Source organism: Python bivittatus, unplaced genomic scaffold (genome assembly GCF_059951505.1).
Source record: "Python bivittatus isolate LINGU-HERP-01145 unplaced genomic scaffold, Pbiv_v1 ctg000480_np1212, whole genome shotgun sequence".
Classification (NCBI taxonomy): Eukaryota; Metazoa; Chordata; class Lepidosauria; order Squamata; family Pythonidae; genus Python; species Python bivittatus.
In genome coordinates, this window is record NW_028277075.1 from 78182430 (window position 1) to 78206588 (window position 24159).

A 24159-nucleotide genomic window follows, 5' to 3' on the forward strand; every position below is an offset into this window, starting at 1 on the left:
TCTGGAGATGTTGCCATCAGTTGGGCCCCAAAACATAATGGGAACATGTCTATCTCTAGTCTTCTAGTCTCAGAATATTAAAGCTACACTCCTATCAGACTTGCCCTAAGATACACTATATATGTAGCTCAATGACATGTTTTATTCTCTCAGGCCTGGCCATGCCACAACATGCAAGTTACACCCCTCTTTGTTATTTAAGTAAGTGGTATGCATGAGGCTTAAGAATCAGACCACATTTCTTGTTTCTTTACTGTTGAATAAGTGATCACAAAACTGAGCACTTGAAGTTGGCTAAACGATTACAAATTGACGTCCTAATCTAAGAGGAAAGGGAAAGAGGAGAAGGAGAGAGGGTAGTATGGCACAGGGAAATGACTAGAGAAGGAGAGTCAGGTTTTGCCAGTTATATATTAGAATCAGTAACACACAACCATCAGAACTTGGATCTCTTGTTTTAAATCTATCTTTTTTGAACTAGAGGGTTAGTGGTCTCCAAAAGGTGCAGTAGTCCAGTATTTTTAGACACGGGGAGCTCCCTCCCACTTCATCCCACATCCTTCCTCTTTCATCTGAGCTATTTCTGGGCATGGGTTTATCACTCTTGATTGCTAGATCTGTGTTCAGGAACAGACTAAGGGAGAGCTCACAGGTGCAGTGGAGGTATTGCATTGGGTGTGCCCCCTCCTACTTCAGCCTATCTCCCATATATCCCAAATCTGTAAGTGCTGCAGGCGATATCAGCGTTCCCCAGACAGTCCAGTCTTTGCCCAATCATCTCTTCTTCAAATGAACTACAGCCAAGAGTTACCAAAACTTCCTAAAGGCACACATGCAGAAAATGCACTCCTTGTACAGATACACAGGTGAGTTGATAAAAATCATTCCAAAATAGGAGGCCGAAGGCGGAAACATAAGTACTGCCACATGCTAGCATCACGCAGAAACCGAATTTAAAGCGCTGTAAGGCAACCCCACAGACACAATTCCATCCACACAGAGGCAAATTCTTGCCGTGGGGGCCACCTCTGCCTTCTAAAAGGGCACACTCCGTCACGCTATAAGCAGGCGGAAATGTGAAGGGTAAACAACACCATACACATGCTTAGCTCGGACACAAGTGTCTCGCCGCGCGGAGGGTCATTCGAGAAGGCTTGGCTTCTGTCTCGGGCCCGCCCCTTCCTTCTGACTCCGCCTGGGCTGGGTGCGTCAGCCTCCCGATGGCCTGAGGTGCTGAGCGGCGAAGGGAGCTGTCCAGAGGCTTGGGTGCTGAAATCGCGGACGCTCCAACCGGCTTCGCCCTCTCCCCTCTCTTCTTCTCCCCCCCCCCACCCCCAATTCTTTCCGCTACTGCCGCCAATTTCCCAGGCACATTTTCTATCCGAGAAGATGTTTCCTCCCGGCGCATACCACAAACGGTTTATTGACAGCGATTGCCGGCCGTGGAGATGGCGTGGGGCGGGGGACCAAGACTGGGTTGCAACTTGAATTTATCCTCCTCCCCTTTCCTTTTCTGTCTTAGTTTTATTTATTTAAGGATTGGACAGGAGGTGGAGGAGGAGAAAGAGGAGAAAGAGGAGGAGGAGGAGGAGGAGGAGGAGGAGGAGGAGGAGGAGGAGGAGGAGAAAGAACCACGTCCCACCCAGCCTCCCTCACTCCCGCCCTTCTTCAACATCCCCATTTGCACTGCAAAACTATCCTCCTTTCCCATTGCATCCCAAGGAGGTAGCAACAGCCACATCATCACGGAAAGCCGGATGGAGAGTTAAGGGAGGCTGCCGACCAAGAGAAGCCAAACTGCTGAGACGGGGAGGGGGGGTGGAGAAGCTGCAAACGAAACAACCCCCCTCCCTTTTGTCGCCTTGCTTTGGATCTGGCGCGTCGTTTTTCTAGCGAGCCTTCGCCTTCTTTTTGGCAGTCCTCCCTAGCAAAGCGAGGATCCGATCTACGGTTGTTGGTTTGTGTGTTTCCTCCTTTTATTTTAAAGACTTGCAATGGTTGAGCGTCAATGCCATTGAGCGAAAACAAGCATCAGAGAAGGAGGAGGAGGAGAAGGAGAAGGAGGAGGAGGAGGAGGAGGAAGAGGAGGATAGGAGAGGACGAGGCAGATGCAACGGGAGAGAGTTGTAGCGGCGCCTTATTCATCAAAAGGAGATCCCTGCATCTGCTGAATGCACCTTTTCTTCCGCGTCAGCCACAATGGTCTGTAAGGGCTGTCACTGCGTTTGATGACGTCCCTGTTTTGTGAAAGGGAAAGGGAAACGTGACAATGTAAGATCCACGTTTCGTTGTATCAATTTCATGCAAAAGGATCTCTTAGATCTCGACGGATGTGTGTTTGTTTCAAGCCCAAGGCGGAAAACAATTGTGGAATAACTCAGATCGACGTCCCCTCCCCAGTCTCCAGGTTTTGTTTTGTTGGGTTTTTTTCCCCCCAGTGGTTGCGTGTGGTCCAGACAGTTCCTCGAACGCGGGAGGTAAAGCAAAATCCAGCCAATCTTGGAGTCAAAATTAACCTCATCTAATACTCACTTCCTTTCAGGACTTTCTCTATTTCTATTCAGAATATTTTAATAAAGTAGTAAATGGAACATCCTGTGAGGAATTAAAGTTAAGCATGTGTTTCTCCCTCTCTCCATGAAAAATGTGCTTTTATTTTTTTTTCCTTTGGGTCAATGAAATCTAGTTTTGATATTACTCTTCTTAACGATGGCGATAGCAACAGAAACTATTTTTGCATTTTAATAATTATCGTCTCTACTGTTATTCTGTCAAAAGCACATTTTTAAACGTTCCAACTAAGTTTAAAAACTAGTAATAAGGAGAATATTTGATATGTCAAGTACTTTTGAACGATCCATTTCCTCCCTTCTCTCCACACTTTCTGGTGACTTGAATTCTCTCTCCCTCATCCACTTTCTCCTGGAACTATCAGTTCCCTTCGCGTTATTTCTTCGAACTAGCCTACCCAGCACGTAAAGGGTAGAACGCTTGTTTCTATTTTTACTCTTTTTGTTACAAAAAATTCTGGGTTTATTTGTTTTAAAAAAGGCAGGCGGAAAGGAGACTGAAATTTAACACTTTGCTTTTTTAAAAAAGAGAGGGAGAGGGGGGGGGAAGGAAAAAAGTCATTATTGTTACCCGCATGTTTTGGTTTTGAAACAGGGCTGCTGTGAAATATACAAAAAACCCTGCCTGCCAATTTTCCACTTTTGTTAGCAAACTAGATCTGTCTCAGTGAGAGTGGGTTAGGAGCCAAGGGAAAGGAAGCGGAAGTGAGCCAATTCAGCCCTCTTGTTCCTGTGCGCCCCCTACCGGTCTGCATTTTTCTTACCCGCGCCTGTCTGAAAGGGAAGGCACATGTTAATACCAACTCGCGTGATCGTTTTATGGTACTGTTGCTCTGGACTGTTGATCCCCAGACAGATGTTGCGCCATCAGGGTCTCCTCAAGTGCCGCTGCCGCATGTTGTTCAATGACTTGAAGGTCTTCCTCCTGCGGAGACCCCCGGCCCCTCCTCCGCCCTCGCCGCTGCCTCTCCCTCTCATGAGCAGAGCAGACCAAGGCTTGAGTTTGCAGGCGTCTAATAACAACACGCTGACTACGCTATATGGAGGGCGACGGGCACTTCGGAGAGCGCCGACTGACGGGGGTGGTGGTGGTGGAGGAGGAGGAGGAGGAGGAGGGGGCATCACGAGCCCTCCAGAAGAAGAGTGGGAAAGCCCCGGGGGAGAGGGAGAGCTTCCCGCGTCTGTGATGAGCAGCGCCTCCTCTGATGACTTCTGCAAAGGGAAGGCGGAGGATGGGTATTCGCTGGGGAGCAGTTTGGATAGTGGAATGAGAACGCCTCTCTGCAGGATCTGCTTTCAGGGCCCAGAGCAGGTGAGTGTACTTATGAAACCATTGGGGTCCCAGGTAAAGACTGTCTAGTAGGCGTGAACTGGCACCTTCACATCTTTCTAGCTGAAGTCGTCTCCCCACTTTCTCTTCCCCCATCCCACTCCACCTGGGACACCTCCAGCTTCATTCTTTCCCAAGGCTATCTTAAGGTTTTGACATTAAGACACCAGCCATTGGAGATTACCCAACTTGTCTCTACTCTAAAGTTTGGGGAGAAAGAACTAGGGAGCAGAGTGTCCCAACCTGTAACTTTTTATAGAAAGAACAGGTCCATGGCACAGCAACAGGAAAGGCTCGGGACACCCATGTACAGATGAAGGAAGAAAGTATCACCAGGGCCAAGCATTTGCGTGGTTGCCTGTATACACTAAGCTAAAGTAAAGGAGCCTGTAGTAGAAGACATCACGGGCCATCTGGATAGATGACTTGGTAATAGAACATGTTCTCTTTCATTCCTGCCTCAGTTTTCCATTACACTCCTTCTCCCTCCACTTGATGTTCCCACTTAAGATGTGTCGGTCTATGATATCCATTATCCGCAACCTTCAAGGTGGTGCTATCAGAGGATGATAGCAGATATATTCCTATACAACTGGAGGGTGCTGGATGAAGAAATTAGTGCTAGTTCATAGCAAGTTAAGAGCTATACTTCCCTCTTACAGGTTTGGGTGAAAAAAAAGGCCTATTCTTTTGTGGAATTTCTTGCAAACTGGTACCCTTTATTGTAAGAAGTTTAAAATACTCTTTTTTAAAAATTAATATACATGAGTCATCTCTCTAGGTCAATAATATAAAAAGATCAACTTTATTTCAACTTTGAACTCTCTTGGATACAGCCATGCATCATTCCAATTTAAACCCTATTTATGTCTTCTTATTGCTCTTTCCATGTTGCGTCTGGATATTTTCATAACTTTTGCTGAACTGATGGATGTGTACCTTGATGGAGAAAGGCGAGGTTTTCAGCTTCTCCTAAGTGTACTGAAATGATTGCAAACACCATGCCATTTCATGAGTTGGAAATCATGTGTCCAGAATGAAATATAATCTTTTATAATCTTCAACAGTGAATTTAAATCTCCAGTTGTTCAATTAATTGATCAGAATAGTCTCAGAATCCTAATAACTGTTCAAATGCTAAAAAAAGGAAAGGATGAAAAGTCTGCATTCCAGCAGTAATCAATTGGCCTTTAATCAATATTTGAAGTCTACAAAATAAAATACAATAAAAACAAGGAAAGAGCCAAATAAATGTGCTAGGAAAACTAAAGAAAACTATTAAGCATTTATTTACTTATTTATTTATTATAAGAAATTATGAACAATTAAGGTTGTGCAAAAGAACGTCCCAATTTTCATATCTGGCATCAGAGCTTACAATCAGAGATCTACAGTCTAAGGAGATATACATATCTGTGCAATTTCCACTGGATTTCAAAGTGCTCTATGTAGGAGAATTTTTTTGTTAGGCTGTGTACCTTATTTGCAATCTGGTACATACTTGTATAAAAATTCTTGAAATCAATGGAGCCTGTTGTGTCATAGAATCAGACTTTGCTTTGTTTTATTTTGTTTGTTTTAAAATGGATATTTCCCTGCTCATGAATGGGTATATACTGCAATATTTCTGAGTTGATTTCAAAAGTTTTTTTTTTTAATTTGTGAGACAGAATCAATAGACAGAGAGGGACTCTGTAGAGTCAGAGGTCCCCTGGATTTGAATGGCAAAAGCCTGAATTTTCCTCTGTTCTTAGATATTATTTCATGAGTTGGGTTTATTCTGAGCTTCAATTTTTTTATTAATAAAGAGTGCCTGTTGAATACATTTTCTATCAGATTTTAAAAATAAACAAATAGAGACATTTAAAAAGTTTTAAAAATTAGTACTGCAACGGTTAAAATGAAGAAATAAAATTGTTGGCAGTCTGAAAAGTTTGTAGTCAGTACTCTGTGAATGCCAGTATCCCAGAACCATCATGGAAGAATTAACATTGTGTTGAGATGACTTTATTGTGTTTCAGATGATAGATGCACTTTGTAGGCTTGCTCTATAAAATACGAACAAGTAGATGGTTCAGCAGTGTTTGTGTACTTAATGGACTTTCATATCTTAAAAATGGCAAATGAACGAGCTATAAAACTTTTTTTCCATATATTTATTTAAAACAGATTAAGCTATATATGCACTGCTTGCAGCAATAGATACAATAGTTGGTAGATGCCCATGTTACATAAAACAGTTGACTACTAATCACCCTTTTGTCATCAAGCAGTTACACTGATGAAGAAAAATATGTCATTCATATTTTACAACAGAATGGCGAATTCCCTATCTTCCTGTCATGGCTGAACTACAACTCCAGCAACCTCAGGCAACATGATAAATGGAGGAATGCTGAGACTTGTTATTCAGCAGCACCTGAAGGGCCATAGGCTTCCCACCTCTGTACAGACTCAGTTGTACAGTGGAAATTCTTAGCTATGGGCCAAGTAAGTCTTTCTATTTCATAAAATCACATCACATAGCTTTCACAAGACAATTACACATTGACTAATACCCAAATGTAGATGTTCAAACTAATATGTAGATTAAGAACACTTTTTCCTGATAAACATTTTTATTAAAAGTCTGTAGTATAATAAATACATCATATCAACTGTATCAAACTTCCTGTCCTTGTACTTTTTCTTACATTATTTTATTTTATTTTAATTAAAAAACTGATGGAAAGCTGATATGTTGCAAATTTGCTAGTATCATCTTTATTTCTAATAATGCTTCTGGGTTCTGTATTAGCCTCACACTTAGAAAATAACACTACTGGGTGGCTGCAGCCCAGAGCTTTGTTTGGAAATGTACCCCCCGCTTTGAAAAAAGACAAAGAACAGGATGTGATAAAATCATCCGAGGGACTAAAGTAGACTCTAAATGTGTCACTAATCCAAAAAGGTTGTCTAGCCCCCAAACAAGGGATTCTTTACCTGGGGTCCACAGACCCCTTGGAAATTCATAGATAGATTTCAGGGGGTACATGAATTTGGATGGGGAAAAAGATCCAACTTTATTTTCACTAACCTCTAGCTGAAATTTAGCTTTTCATTCAGTTATGCATTTGGCAATGAAGTAAGTTATGGCCTCTAGTCTCCAAGAATTACATTTCACTATCTAAAATTATTATACCCTAAAAAGATTAATAGATTAATAAAGAAGCATATCACAATGTTACATATCTTGTTTTTTCGTATTTTGATAACTGTATTAGAGCATAATTGGTTTCCTTTATAATGCAGTCTATATCCATGCATTTAAACACATTTTTCTGACAAGGGCTCGCCAGTCTCTAAAAGGGATCCGTGGTCCAAAAAGGTTAAGAAACCATTGGGGTAGTAGAATGCTGGTATTTAGAAGAGAAATGAATGACATCTTAAACATATTGATTCAGAAATTGATGAAAGCCTCTTGAATAACTACCTTCAGTGAAAGACTCTTTAACATAGGCTGCTAATGCCATAGGCAAACTCAGTCTTAGGCATAGCAAACATAACATTTGATAGGAAAGTTCTTCAAGTTGCAGCACATGAAATTAGTCTGAACTTCAATAGGTTAATCCTGTTAATTGTTAATGCAACAGGCAACAGATTTCTATCAGATGTTATGGACTTTTCAGGCAAAGGAGTCTATGGAGTTGTACACAGAATAGATTAAATCTGAGATTTTAGTAGATTTTCCTTCCCCATGGTAGGGAATTCAGAGGTGATTTGTCATGCTAAAATCCTAAATGGTTTCTATCTCAAAATGGAAAAGTGTAAAAAAAAAAAAAAAAAAGCTTTTTAATAGTGCTTCCAAATTTGTGTCATTGGGATAGACTGGGCCTTGCAGCTGAAAAAATATCTGAAGAGATCCTACACAGTTTTGTCCAAACACCTGTGTAGAAAAACAAAAGACACCAAAGCTAGATTCTCTAAATGCTACTGAGGTGTTCTTTGCATTGTGTTAAACCATGACTTTAACCATGTTTTGTTGAATAAACTATGATGAATTTAGTTCACACATTGTTGTTAAACTATAATCCATGGGTATAATACAAGACTGCTGATCCATCAAGCAGCTTATTTGGTTGGTGTAGTGTGTTGGGTGAACCCAGCTAAGTTGCTGAAGATGCAGTCACATGGCAGAGCTGTGCAGGATTTATGCATGGGCTGAACAAAGGGAAAGGAATTTATATAGCTTGGTAGCAAAGCATATGATTTGCATGCATAGCATCCCTGGTTTGATCCTTCATATCACCAGCTAAAAACAAAGAATCTGGTAGTAAATGGTTGGAAAGACCTCCGCCTGAAACCTGAGTGGCTGCTATTCAGAAGAGAAGAGACAGTGGAGTTTACACAGACCAATAGTCTAAACTTAGTGTGGTGGCATAGACACTTGAACACGTAGGCATAGGAGTGTAGTTGGTTGAATCCTCTGGCTCTCGCTTGAGCAAGGGGAAGGGCGCAAGGGTGTTTAAGCCTTCCATCACAATCTCTACCATTGCAACTTTCCTCCCTTGAGGGGTGGGGGTGGGGTGTCAGCCTGGTCATTGCCACCACCAATTTTTACAGAAAAAATCCTCTCTGCACTTTCCCCTCAGGAGAAGGCAAGTAGGACCTTCTCTCTGTCTGCTTCTTGCTGTTCTGTAGCTAGCAAAGTAGCTGGGATCCAGATAGGTAACATTCCCCATCAGAATGAGACTACTGATTTCAGAAGAAGGTACTAGTTATTAATTATATAGATTATGGTTCAGGAGCTAATAGAAGATTGGAAACAGTAGGAGAAAGGAATAAGGAAATGATTCTGAGTCCTACAAGCTTTTAAACTCAGAACTAATTTTCCAGGTTGGGGTGGATTTCTTACCTGCCGAAGCCAGGCTGCAAACTTGACAAAGGCAAAGTGGAGCTGGTCCCCTCCCATTTCTTAAAACTTACTAGAGAGAGAGGGAAGCCTTCCTTTTCCTAATTGGTTGATTAGGGTCTGAGTTTCCTGGACTTTGCTGGGCCCTGCCCACTATCTAGATTGACAGATTTAGTTCTGATTTATTATCTCTTTTCTGTCTGAACCTCTTGGGATATTCTCTCTCTCTTCACTACATAAGACAGTGACCTCTATCAACAGGAGTCAAGGCAAGATTCTGCCTAGTTTGCTCTGATATTGATGCCATCACCTCAATGCTGTCTCCAGATAAGTCAGGAAGAGCCAGTGCAGTATGATGGATGCTAACATTCTGACCTTGGACAAAGGAGATCCAAGTTCAGACTCTCAGATACCTTTAGTCTGGTTCACCCATCACACTAAGCCATCGTGTCATTGTTTAGCTTTGACTTACTATGTGTTGTGAGCCCAAATATTGTGTTTGGCAACTATAATTTTTGGTTTAACATACTGTATAAACCCTACCAATTGCATGGTATTCATTGAGCCATAGTTAAGCAAAGTTAGAGTGATGTGTAAGCCCAGTGACAATGATTTTCAGCTTATCAGGATGAGTCAGCCATCTTGGTCACCATTCTGCTGTTGAAAGAATTGGACACAACAGCACTTGCTGGTACTCCTTTGGATACAAGTAAGAGCAGTAGACCTGCTGTTGTTGTTTAGCACAGGCTTTCCCTATATTCCCTTGCAACCTTGCTCTAGCTGTGTGCAAATGGTTCCCTGCCACATACACATATCTTCCTGTGTAGCGCAGCATGACATGAGAATGTTGCCATTTTACATCCTCTGTGGAATGGTGGAAGTAATTGATGGCTGATCAGTCTAAGGACTGCCTATCAGAATTTGCAATAGTTCTTCTGACAATAGGAAGCTGTACAAACTCGATAATCTTTGCTGATTTTGCACAAGGCTAAAATTGTGAAGCAGTTGACCAAACTCTGTTGCTCTCTGCCTCCCAAATAGACATGGAGGAAGCTGGAACTCAGTGTTTGGGAAAGGAAAGGAAGGTGAGAGAAATCCTCAACAAAAGGGATGCCTGTGACTCAACTCCCTTTGTGACTCCATTTTTTTTTACCTTTATCCAACTTGGGTTATGACAAAATGAGTTATAGGAAGAATGACACTGGGAGGAGCCAAAACAAGAGGGACAGACCCCCTGCACCCAGTCCCGCCCCATTCTTGCTGCAGAGCCACTGCTGGCAGCTACTTCTCCTGTTCCATGCCAAAAAGAAAGGCAGCAAAGCCAGACGAATCAACCAGCTGCTTTGCTTACAGTGCTGTGCACATGGACAATCAGGACAGCATCATTCAGAACAAATGCAGTAGATGCAGAATAAAGATTGGCAGCAGTGGAGCAACCAATTTCATGCAGGCATAGTTTTCTGCTGATTCAAGGATAAGTGGGAAGCAGTGAAAGGTGAAAGGCCCTCTGGCTCTAACAAAGGGTATCCCAGAATATTTTGTGGTCTGAAGTGATGGAACAAACTCCCAAATCAATATTCTGTTTATATTTATAACTGCATGCTTATCCATGGTCATTGTGATCACACGTTGCATGATTAATTCCAGTTTCTAGGTTCTTCTGATACACTAAACCATAAACTAATGAAATAGGCTGGGTTTGTACAACAGGCCAGCCTAAAGTGTGGTTAGCTAATTTGCAGTTCAATGTGTTGTACAAAAACAGCCTCTTAGTATCCAAGGTGAGCTGAGTTAATTTGGCATAATGAGGCATAAAATCCCACAAGTACTTTTCCTAACCCCTGACAGTAACAATCCAACAACGACAAATAAAATAACCAACCATTTACTTCTATTTTGATACCTATTACTTTTGGTATCAAAAGCAATTGCCAGTACAAACTACTTTGCCTTAACTAGTGGTGACGCCAGTCCTCATTTTACTTTGACCACAACAAATAGTGGAACAAGTGGATAAGAGTCTTTGAAGATGCTACACAATTGCACATCTGTGGCACTTAGGACTTTTGGTGGGAGACCTAGAGGTGGTACCTGCTGCGTTGCTGGGGCTGGGGACTGAAGACCCCTGGTAGCACCTCTGAAGCTAATCTATGTACAGAAATAGAATGACGATTCACATGATCAGGCAGTTAGCTGGAGATATATGTACTATTGATGTACAGACCTTTGTGACGATAGTTTCCTTAACTGATGGCTCAAGCAAAATGCCTTAAAATAGTGGGAATATACATATAAATATCACTTCATTTAAAACATGCACGCATACACACACACACACCTCTTTTTTGCTCAAGACAATTAATACCTCATGGAATTTTATCATGCTTTCATGTACTGTATTTAGAAGTTGTATGTGTGTATGTATAAAGTCTGCAATAGAAAGGCCCACTTTTTTTAGATTAGAGAAGGCTAAGCCTCTACTGAGTAGCGAGTACCATCATTTCAACAAGCTTATCCTCAGAAACTGTTTTGAGGATTGCCATCATAAAACACCTAGTCTTTTAGGCAGGTGGGTGTTTTAAGGAGTGAGACAGTAAGGTTTTAAAAGCTTGAGCCAGTCATTTGTGTTCTTATATAGAATTATATTAAGAACACAAATGACTGGCTCAAGCTTTTAAAATCCTAACTAGCCCAGAGTTAACATATATATATTTCTCCTTGAAGGAGTTCTGCATTACGCTCAGGTCAAGGGATGACATCATCTTATAAATCCCCCAACTCAAGAGAGCTGTTGCAGCTGAACAGCCCTTAAATGGTTATAGACTCAGTACTATGGAAAGTTCTCCCCAGCGTAGCCCACAGATGTATAATACAGTTGAATAAGAGCAGTCTTCTCTGAAATAAAATAATCATCTTTTTGTGTTAGGCCAGAACATAATGATTATAAAGCATGAGCATGTTCTTAGTTATATGTATTATGATTTATATGTCAGTTTATGACTAAGATTTGAAAAACATACATGTTAGAGGGTTTAAAAAAAAAAAAGCAGGTATAATCTCAGACAAACCAGAAGAAATGTTGATGAAGAGGTTTAAAGCAAATACATGTACCTGAAATATAATACTCCATGGTATTATATTCTTAACATAAATATACTAATAAAGCCTTACAACAGTTTTCCATTTGTTAGGTAAACCTCTCTCAGAAAAAAAGATTGCAAGCTTCTTATTTCACAAGTTCCTTCAACAAAGAAAAATCTTCATTATATAACAAGGCTTTATTAACTGAGATTGAACGTATCTGCTCCTCCTTCCCCTTCCCACTGATGGATGGATTGTTGTAAAATAAAAACGTATCTTAGAGAATGTTGAAAGAAAAGACCAGCCTTCTTGATTAGAAAAGCAAACTTTTAGGGAGGAACTATTTATCCATGGAAAAGGCTGACAAGAAAAGATGCAATCCTGTTTTGATTTTCTTTACAAACAACCCAAGTAAGATTTCTGGCTGTTTCTTCCTAATCTGTTTTCTAAAGGAATTGTTATATAACGAGCCAAGGATTTTGTAGGGATTTTCAATTTTAAGCTTTATGACAGTTGAAAAATATACCAGACTTGAAGCTACTGGCTTGCTTGTGTCATAAGCTCTGCACATGAGTTTAAGGCTTTTATGTGTAAGCCAGTGGTTTTAACTAAAGACATGTTGGGCAAAAGGAATAAGGGGAAAAAAAACAGATTTTTACTATCCTTGCTTGACACCAGCCTATAATGTCGCTTTGAGTTTTACTTTCCCTAAGCAGTTGAAAGCTATTATAGCTAAGTGGGTGAGGGGTCAACTTACAAGCAGCACATTCTAGGACTGTGCAATGCTTTGGGTTCATTTGGAAATAGATACCTCAGAGGACATGAGTGTACAAAGTCAGACCCTGTGTGTAATGCTTTAAAGTAGCTGCATCATTTTCCAGGATCACATAACAATTACAGAAGACAACCACATCATTCTGAGAAGAGACATAGCTGCTTTAAAGAGCTGCAGACAAATCCTGTGTTTGCACTCCCAAGTATCTTCTTCTGTTTTTTCTGTTTTAAAATTGTATTTCATTTTAATAGATTTGAAAGTACAATAAAAAAAGACCAGATTTTTTTAAAAAAAAAAGCAAAAAGAAAGTGGAAAAGAGATTTACATGCTATTATAAAATAGAATAAGAATTTTCAAACTGACATTTGATTAGTATTGCATATAAAAATGATCTTATCTCACTTTGGCACTTGAAAACCATTATAAAAATTAGATCAATATTTAATAATTAACAAAAACAGCCAGTGTAATAAGAATCATCAAGCAGAATGAACAATGATCAAGTTTGGGAATAATGCGTGATTTCTAATAAGAGGTATAAAGTATCCTGTTATCATATACAAAGCCAACTCTGTATACTTTTAGGGATATAAGATTTGGTGATGTTTAGCAGAAAAACAGCTGGCAGAAAAAAGAATTCAACCTTTAAAATTTGTTTCCTTCTGTAATGAATTGTATTCCAGAACTGTTGAACTTTATAACATTGCCACCAAATATGGAAGCATGGTCTGACCTGATTATTTCATTATTGAATTATCTATTTGGCTATTTGCATGTTCTGTGTTCTTTGGCTTATTTGCCCCTTGGTTCCTTAGCCCCAAATAATAACTTGTTTATTAGAACTGTGTGTACTTTTAAAGTGCTTCAGTAATCCTTGAAATCTGAAAACCTGAAAACGATAGAGAAGTTCTGCGCTCATGGTGAGATCTAAGCACTTTTTCCAAGTTATTTTCAAACTGTGCACAGCCCATATATAATTTTTGCAAATGTTGCGGTTTTCCTAATCTGCTGATCACCATATATTAGGGATGGGTAGACAAAAGGCACTGATATATGTGCCATTTTTGCTAGGAGGTCTTTTTCAACTCTGTTTGAATATTAAAATCAATACTTTTCCAAAAATAATATACCTAGACTTGAAAGATCTGGTGCTTGTAAACAGAAGAATGCATTCCTCATTAGTCCATCCATCTGCCATGGTTCCTGGTTGTCTTTCTTCCTACCTGTTTTATGTAGCATAAAGCAGCTGCTATAGTTTGTGAAACATTTACCATTTTGAAGAATTTTCTGACCTACACTTGCTGTATAATCTTCCAGACACATGATAAAACACTTGAAAATGCTTGATTCAAAAGCAATTTCATAGCAAAACAGACCCAGATATGTTTGTCATTCACATGACTGTAGTTCACACCACCTTATGTGGGATAATATTGCTAGCCTTTAAGATGTCATGTTTCTGCTATAATCAGCTAACATGGCTACCTCTCTGGAAATATAAAAGTAGTTTTTCTTCTAAAAAAGTGATAGATATATTTGTCCGAAATTGGTTTCCATGAAGCAATCCTAAATGGAAAGTCTAAAGTGGTAGTCTTCTCTTGGAGGAAACATCTGTAAGATCAGGCCACATATATAGAACTGTCACTGATTTTGATAGTCACACAGAATCTGTTACCTGGATTTCTCAAAGAAATGACTTGCAGTGACATTTTGTCCTGTGAGATAGAAATATTAAAGATTCAGGACATTCACATGGGATCTTTGCACCAGTTCAGAATCAGTGCTGGATTAGTCCAGTTGTATGACAATGGTTATGTCCAGGAGCTGAGTCAATTTATTGCTGAGTCAGTAGCAGTATGTTTGGAATTGCAACAAAGCTGGTCCTTCCACTTGAAGCATTACAGCTTTGCAAAACTTAGGAGTAGTCTGTTCTCCCACTGGCAAGAACTTTGGCCTCATCCCACATTTTTTCTCTCTCCCTCTCCCTATAGAGATTCAGCACCTGTAGTTTTCTGAGCATATCAAAGTTGGCAAACGTTGACACCATCACAGGTCTATTTCAAACTGTTTATGGTTATTGTATGGATGTTTTCTCACTTTTTCCAATTCAGACATTCTGGAGCTTCTGCATTTTGGCAACAGAAGTTATGGGAAGATTTGAGTAATCACTTCTTCTTCTTCTTCTTCTTCTTCTTCTTCTTCTTCTTCTTCTTCTTCTTCTTCTTCTTCTTCTTCTTCTTATTATTATTATTATTATTATTATTATTATTATCTATTTTGGCTCATATACAGTAGAATAGAAAAGGTCAGATTCTGATATAAAGGAAGAGAGCAACTTTTCTATCACTGAGATGTTCCCCTTCTCTTGTCCTTTTTGGCATATGCTGAAATTGATGTTGACTGATAACCAAGTTCAGTGCTATCGTTATCTTCATCATCATCAACAACAACATCAACTTCATCACACTAATAATATCCCTAATAGCTTAGGGTTCAGAAGTTAAAATTTAGGCTGGAAGTGTAAAGTATTATTATTAAATCTTGTGATTGACAATGAGGTTTCCTGTAATCTACAAAGTAGACTAAAAAAGAACCAAAAAACAGGAAAGCAAGCAGAAAAGAAAACAATTAAAAAAAACCACATTATGTTGCATTTAAAAAAAAATCACTCAGCACAATTTTTAAACAAGGCATAGAAGAAAGAAGTGGAAATTATGGTGCTTTGTGTGGGTGGTTGTGGCATATCTCTTCTTTCCCTTTTTGTCTAATATTCTTTTTTTTTTTTTTTACCATTCCTAGGGCTTCCAAGGCAATGCTCGTTTGCACATTTCCCCAAGCTCTCACTTTAGACTGCTTGCTCTTGACTCAAAATAGTAACAGGCTTAATCCTGGGACATTGATATTCTTTGGAGTCCACGTGGGTGGCATAAGTGATAACTCTGCAAAAGAAGCCCATTTATGCAAATTTCATCCAGAGGCTTGCTTGGTACTTATGGAAATTACCCCATTGGCTTTTGCTAATACTCAGGCTGGGTAAAAGAGAGAGGAAAGGCAAAAGCTGCAAGCTTCTGTGGAGATTCAAGAGAGTCCTTTGAGGGACTCAAGTCAGAGTACAGAGTATACTTTATTGATTAATCAGTTGACCATATCAAGTCTGACATGCAGAGGTCTATCACTTCCTCACAACCTATGACCCCAAGGGGCAGTGGGGTACAGATGGAGAGTTAGGGATTTGGTCTGTCTTCCTTTATTTCTTATTCTGGCTGCTCTTTGCATTGATTGATTGATTATATGCCATCAAGTGTTGATTCTTAATGGCCACATAGATAGGTGCATGATTCTGATCTTTGTAGGTATAGAGACATCCTGGCATTAGACTATCTTTTCCAAGGCCTTCATGGCTACTCTACCAAGTGCTAATCTGTGGCCTGCTTCTTGACTGCTGATTTCTTTACTGTTGCTGGTTGATCGTAAAAGGCAGAAGCTATCTATCAGTTCAATGTCTTCATTGTAAATTCTAAGACTGGTTGCTTTACCTGTCATCATGATCATGATAGTATTATTATTATTACTATTGTTATCCACATCATCATTATGCTCTTTGTTTATGAGATCATTAATCTCAGAGACTCTTCCTTCTTGGCTTTGTTCCCTGAGCATACAGTTAGAGCAACATTCTCCACTTGACCATCCTCCTGGCAGGATGTAGCTTTCTAAATGCTAGGCTTTCCTGCCTATCTCATGTCTTTCCTGTGAATAAACCTTTCTACTGTATTAGGGTAACAAAAGACAGTTTCACTATGCCTTGGTTACCTCTCCAGGTATAGACCCTCAAACTGCTTCCACTCTAACAGCAACATGCTAGGTCAGGTCTTGAGTCTAGATTCCCATATCATACCATGCCACAATTTAATTCTAGCTTGTCAAATAAGGCACAGTTTGCTAGTCTTACACTAATGATGAACCATTAGCTATAATTTACAAGTTACAGTGGTTGGATTCCCATCAAATGCAGAGCTCTAGAACATAGGTGGACAGCCCTCTGACTACAGGGCAGTCATTTGTGATAGCCCAGACCCCCCTTTGACCCCCCCCCCCTTTAAAAGCCACAGTCCTAAAACTTTTGTCCTTTTTAAACACACACACACACACACACACACACAATCATGAAAGTGAGGATTTAAACAAAAAAGTGGACCATTTTGAGGGTTTTTTAAAGAGCAAAGTGGATGCTCCAAACTGGCAAAAAAAAGCAAGAAAAAGTCTAAATAGTCTCACTCCAGTGACATCATGACAACACCAGCCATATCTTCTGCAGCCCCTGTGCAGGACACACACAGAGAGGCTAATAATATAGCCCTGAGGCTGAAAAATGATCCACCTCTGATATAAACCATAGTTTACAAACCACTTGCTGGGGGGCAGGGACGGGATGGACTTGCAATGAAGCCAAAAGCAAATAAGACATATTAAAAACAGCATGATGTGTGAATGAGACCAATGGCTGGTATTATACTTCCTAAGGCAATATTGTTAAGCATGGTTTGTTGCATAAACCACAGTAGTCCCTAGTCTTACTCGTTACATATTAACCATCTCATTAGGCTCCTACGCGCCTGCATACAGTAGTTTATCAATGCCAGCTTCCCATTTTTAAAATTCTGTACCCAATTCAAATGCCATGTTTTACAGAATAGTTGAAGAATAATCTCTCATGTAGCTATTCTGATACTGTGGGATAGCAGAGCAACTGTCTATTCAATGATGTCTTCTTGGCAAGATTGCCTTGCTCATCAGTGTTCTTATGCTGGCAGAGTGCCCCGGGCTGAGAGGAAAAGGCGTAACCCTGGCATAGTGCTGGCAAGAGATCATTGGTGGTGTAAGCCATACCCCCCTCAGAGCCCCATCAGCATAAGAGGGAGGGGAGGAAGCAGAGCTTATGTAAGAAGCTTGCCTGAAGGAGGCTGTTGTGCTGTACAAAGTGCTGATTGACTCAAGAGATGAAAGTTGTGCTGAAATTTGTACTCAGAGATGCAAAATCGTTATCTATTTTGAAGATGCAGCTGCTTTTATCGCCCTGGACTTGAACATTGCGTTGATTTCAGACACTGTACATGCAAACCTACTTGATTTCTGCTAGGAGCAAACTTGATGTTAGATGCAGTTAGCTATCAAGTTAACTATCTACACATATGCTTGTAGGATAGACATGGTATCTGTGACTCTCTAGCCTATTTTATTTATTTATTTATTTATTTATTTATTTATTTATTTATTTTTCAAATTTATATATGTCGCCCATCTCACTGGACAAGTGACTCTAGGTGGCGTTACAAATTAAAAAAAACTACAAAATCCAAGAAAATATGTATAGGTTAAAAAACTACAAAAGGTTAAGCAAAAACGTTAAAACTACAATGCAAACTAAAATGATATTGTGCCTTTCTTGAAAGAGGTAGACGGGAGACAGAACAACTTTTTTTACTATGGTAAATAATGTTTATCTTACAACAGGAAATATATCTCTTCTCATAAGAACTTATTAGCCCTAACACCCCCCACCCCAAATTAGAATTTATCATGCTGAAGCATGGTTTGTTAAGCAAAGTTTACTGGTTACATGGTTTAATTATAATTGCCTGGGTTAACACATCATGTTAAATTATTATGTGTAAGCTACAATGGTTCGGGTTCACACAACATGCCAAACCCAAATAATCCATGTTACATCTTAGGGCAATGTATGAATTTAGGTCATTTTTCCACTAGCAACTTTTAGTGTTGTCTGAAGCCATCCAGACAGATTGGCACAGCAGTGGTTGGTGATGCTATGAGGGCATTGTAAGTCACAGATAAGGACATGGCAACAGTGAGAATGAAGGCAGAGGATGCAACATATTGTACTCTACAGGAGAAAAAAATCACTTGAATAGATTATCTAGCCTGGTAGGGAAAACAATCCAATGTTGTTGTTCTCCTTTTGTCCCCAAATTCCATATTCTGAAGCAACTTTATTTCTAAAAAAAGTATTATTGTGTATACTTAGCTATAAATTTGGCAGATGGCTTCAGACAAAATATATATTTGGAATGTTTTGAGATATACAAAATATGCTAAATTAATAAATAAATAATAATAATACCACTATCACCACCACCCATCTGTGTGCAGCCGCCAATGTAAAAGGATTAGACCTTTCTGACAAGGTGAGTGCTGGAGTCTTTAGTCTTAATTTGATACAGAAAAGGGCTGAAGCAAGATAAATTACAACACCGTAGTTTGCAGCACAAGGCAGCTGACACGTTGTAATAGTATGTGGGAAAGACCTTGGGAGAATGGGCTAAGAAACGCTGCCTAGGGAACAATCAGGTAAGAAACAGCATAGCCCACAGCTGGATAGTAGGCAGGGCCAGAGGCTCAGAAGAGACTCTCCCTAGTTTCTTGGGCTGTAAAGGAGATGGTGGGAGAATTGTACTTTCAGACTTGCTAGACTCTGTTAACGTAGCTTTACAATGAAGTAGAATTAGCTCATCTGATCATGTTTCCTGTCTGGTCTACCTAGTAAGGCCGACATCAATCTTGCCAGTCTGAAAGTACAATTCTCCAAATTTGTAGAGTTGATTATGACAGTTGTGAGCTCAAGAACGCTCATTCCCTTGGAGAACAACTCATGCTTTAAATAAGAAAGGTCAGATATGTTCTGTTCTCCAAACTACTGCCTAAAATCTGGAAGAGTATTTTAATATTCCATCTCACGATCAATATTTGAAACTATGATCAGATTACAGGGAGAAGACCTCCCCCTTTAACTTGGGTTATTGGGGGAGATGGAAATCTCTATTATAGGCAAAATAACTCCATGTATTTTGACCATATTATTTAGCAGGTTCTCTTCCTTTCCTATCTTGAGTCAGGGCTAGAAAGCAAAAACATCATTGTTCAGTCAGTTGAAAATCAAATTCCCCAAAGGGTTACTCATGACCCGAGACACTCAGAAGTGTCTAGTTTTAGTCAAAAACTAAAGTCTTAGTTAAAGGTTTCAGCAAATCAAGACAAAAAAAGGCCTGTAGTCCAGGTGGTGGTAGCGTGGCCGAGCGGTCTAAGGCGCTGGATTAAGGCTCCAGTCTCTTCGGAGGCGTGGGTTCGAATCCCACCGCTGCCACAACGTTAAAATGCTTAAGCCTTTGATTGTGTGGATCACAACAAACTGTGGCAAATTCTTAAAGAGATGGGAATACCAGACCACCTTACCTGTCTCCTGAGAAATCTGTATGCGGGCCAAGAAGCAACAGTTAGAACCGGTCATGGAACAACCGATTGGTTCAAAATAGGGAAAGGTGTACGACAAGGCTGTATACTGTCACCCTGCTTATTTAACCTATATGCAGAGTACATCATGAGAAATGCCAGGCTGGAAGAATCACAAGCCGGAATTAAGATTGCAGGGAGAATCATCAACAACCTCAGATATGCGGACGATACCACCCTAATGGCAGAAAGTGAAGAAGAACTAAAGAGCCTCTTGATGAGGGTGAAAGAGGAGAGTGCAAAAGCTGGCTTGAAACTCAACATTAAAAAAACTAAGATCATGGCATCTGGACCCATCAATTCCTGGCAAATAGAAGGGGTAGAAATGGAAGCAGTAACAGACTTCATTTATTTGGGCTCCAAGATCACCGCAGATGGAGACTGCAGCCATGAAATTAAAAGACGCTTGCTCCTTGGGAGGAAAGCTATGGCAAGCCTAGATAGCATATTAAAAAGCAGAGACGTCACCTTGCCGACAAAGATCCGCATAGTCAAAGCTATGGTTTTTCCAGTAGTAATGTATGGCTGTGAGAGCTGGACCATAAAAAAGGCCGAGCGCCGAAGAATTGATGCCTTTGAACTGTGGTGCTGGAGAAGACTCTTGAGAGTCCCCTGGACTGCTAGGAGGTCAAACCAGTCAATCTTAAAGGAAATCAACCCTGATTGCTCATTGGAAGGATCGATAATGAAGCTCAAGCTCAGATATTTTGGTCACCTAATGCGAAGAGAGATCTCTTTGGAGAAGACCCTGATGCTGGGAAAGATTGAAGGCAAAAGGAGAAGAGGACGGCAGAGGATGAGATGGTTAGATAGCATCACTGAAGCAATGAGCATGAAACTGAGCAAACTCAGGGAGGCAGTGAAGGACAGGAAGGCCTGGCGCAATATGGTTCATGGGGTCACGAAGAGTCGGACACGACTTAATGACTAAACAACAAGTCCAGGTGACCAAAGATCAGTGCATCAGGTAAAGGTATAACCAAGTTCATAAGTCATAGATGTTCTTTGTAGCAATAAGTTACTCTCTGGCAGAACCCCTTATATTAGAAGGTATAATTACTGCACTCTTAGCTGGCATTTTCCCTTTTTCTTTTAAAAATTAATTTTTTATTATAAATTAATGGTTGATACTATTCATTTAGAGTATACAGATATTTATATAACACTGAGATCTGTATTTTTTGTCTGCATTTTTTTTTGTTTACTCCAGTTTATATGCTGCTGCAGTCAGAAAATTCTGAGCAACCTATAATAAACCAAGTGCAGACTTAGGATTACAATAGTAAAACAATGACAAATAACATCCAGCCCGACATGCTTACACTTTAGGGGTAGTTCTTCTACTCTTATTATTTGTTTAATAGAGGACACCCATATACACAAAAACCCTTGCCAACAGATTGCTAGAGTTGACACATACACTAAGATTCAATGTGGTGTGTTAGGATTTAGGGTAGAGTGATGGTTTGTATCTCGCTATCATTTGTGCATCCAACAGCTTTGAGTTTTCTTTTTCTTTTTGCTGAAAAAGAACCCCAAATCTTTGTATTGTTATTATTGCTGTGAGTCACCCAGAATTGTGTCTTACAAGACGGGCAGCCATATAAATCTTTTAAATGAATGAATGAATAAGTAAATAAGCATTAAAATAGCTGTGTTAAACCTCTGCTAAACCTTACAGCGTAGGTTTTCCTTTAAAAAAAAAAATCCAATTTCCAAAAAACCCAAGGGATGGAGGGAAAAGCTGAACGTTTCAGTTCCCTTCCCCCTTGTCAAGTCATCCCCATGAAGTCAGCCTCCAGAAGCTGAAAATGTAGGTTTTAAAAAAGTGTTTCCTCTCTCAACTGTTGCAAAAAGGTTGCTCATCTCTGCTTTAGACTCCTATTGTGGATTAAACCCTCCATTGTAGCAAGCTACCTTGCTGTCCTCAAAACAGGACAATAGTGTTTTTGTCTCACCTTTTTTCTTTTTTGATTCAGGTATAATCATCACATAATGAGCATGGAAACCACAACAGAGGCACCTTCAGAATTATTTGATGCATCTGTTTTAACAATCTTTTAATATTTAGGGATATTTGAGAAAGGTATGTGCAAAAAGGTACATTTGATGGAAAATTGCATATATTAAAGGCATTTGGATAAAAAAAAGTATATCTTGGAGGATAGTAATGAACATAATAATTAGAGCAAGTAGTGTAAAAGTTGTGTACAAATGTCATGTCTTTAAAAAAAAATCTGCGGAAAATTTGACAAAGTGGGATAATAATAAACACATGTGAGAAGAAGGCAGGAGGGAAAGAGGTGAAATTATTACTGTCATTTGTATTGATCTGCTAAGAGATAATTTGTACTAGACAAGTACAATTATACTTGTCTAGTACAAGTATGTACAACTTGTACTAGACAAGTACAATTATTCTTCTGTTTATGATCTATGATCCATTGGGTCATAGATCATAAATAGAAGAATAATTGTAGTGGCAAACGAACTTCAGTAATAAGCCAAAATTTACTTACCTAAAGAGATCAACAGAATGACCATGGGTGGGCAACAAACCAGTGGGAGCGGGAGTGATTTCTGACTTCCTGCTGGCTTCCCCATTGACTTTGCTTGTGGGAAGCTGGCAGGGAGCGTCGGAAGTCATGATCACATGATCATGGCTGACCGCGACAGCATGGTGGCGCTACAGCAGCCACAACTTTGCCAATACAACTGGGTGAAGATCCTTGAAATTTCAGTTACACAGGAGTAATGGGTCCTGGATTTTGTATACCAATTTCAGGTACCTTCATTCAAAAATTGTTGCGCTATGATGCACCATTTTGGCTAATTGAAGGTTACAAACAGACAAATAGGAGAGTTTTAGTAGTGTATAGATAAAATTTACTCTCTGTCTGGAAGATACCTTAAAATAGGCATTATAACTGAGGCATGAGAGTCTCTAAAACGGATGGTACAGAAGGATGTGACAGTCAGATTCAACTTCACCTTGATCAAAAGAACAAATTATTTGGGACTGCGGATTTTCTTCTTCTTTTTTTAATTTCCCAGACAGGAGCATTAAAGGCAGCACATTAAATCTGGCCATCGGGAAGGCCCACCTGTGCTTGAAATTTGTGATCTTAACAAGATAAGTTGCTGGCCTAAAACTATTTTTTATGGTTCCTACTTGGGAGCTGTAAGGGAACCTCATATATCAGATTCATAACAATGTTGGCATTCTCAGCACCCAACAAATCTATGAATTCTGGTGGAAAAGACTAATATTAAACCCAAACTGTTAAAGTTCTTATTCAAGTGGATTTCCAGTTATCTGTTAGAATTAAAAGGTCAAGACCAGCTGATACATATATAAGTTTTAACCATGAATTAAACACAGATTTCATAACTGATGTCACTCTTGTAACCAATCCTGCTTCTAAATGATTTGGAATGCATCTGGGCCTTTCAGGAACAGAGTATAAAAATTTAGAAGTTTTTGTGTTGGGACAACCCCTGACAAATGCCCCCACTGGCTATACCCAGGGGTATGCTGCCAGTTTATTAACCAGGTACCCTTGCTTGCAAAATGAAAGAATAGGTAACAATAGCATTTTGAAATAATTGTTTTGGTCAAGAAGGTTTCATACAGCAAGCAGATTCTTTGATGATTCTTCAAACGTTCTGGTGTGAACTGTGGAGTCAGTTGTTAAACAAAGTTTCCAGTTCCAAGTCTGGACAAACATTCTATATCACAATTGGCCAAAAACTTGCCTATTATTTTTATGGGCATTAAGTTTGTTCATTTATTAGATTTATATCTTGCTGCAATCAGAATCAACTCTCAGTGGTTTACATGATATAAACAGAATTTTAAAAATTGCAGTAGAAATTAGAATAAGAATTAAACACAGTTCAGACAAAATCAACTCTTCTCCCATCCAATTAATCAATAAAAAATAAAATGTTTGGTCCGGTGTAACTTGAACGCACAACAGAACAGCTCATCTTCAGCATCTTTCTGAATGGTGTTAGGGAGGGACCAATCTGATCTCCAGTGGGAGATTGTTTCAGAGTGGTGCTGCTCTGGCCTTTACTTTGCAAAAGTGGGAGACTAAGAGTAGTTTCTCCTAAAATGACCAAATAGGTTGTGCTCATTCTGGTTGGACCAGGCAATCCTGAATGTATCCAGTTGCGAAGCGATAAAAGGCTTTGTAGGTCA

The 24159-nt window shown here is 39.7% G+C and overlaps 1 protein-coding gene and 1 non-coding gene across 2 annotated transcripts in view; both read left to right on the forward strand.

Moving 5' to 3' along the window:
* Window positions 1-3360: 3360 nt before the first annotated feature.
* The window catches only part of MARCHF4 (membrane associated ring-CH-type finger 4), a 117564-nt gene continuing 96765 nt past the window's right edge, over window positions 3361-24159 (forward strand). Inside the window, exon 1 of the mRNA XM_007420167.3 lies at window positions 3361-3882. Coding sequence (XP_007420229.2) covers window positions 3361-3882 — 522 coding nt within the window. The remainder of the gene's footprint in view (window positions 3883-24159) is intronic.
* Window positions 19728-19809, forward strand: TRNAL-AAG (transfer RNA leucine (anticodon AAG)). Its single transcript has one exon. It is a non-coding gene; the product is annotated as a tRNA-Leu (tRNA).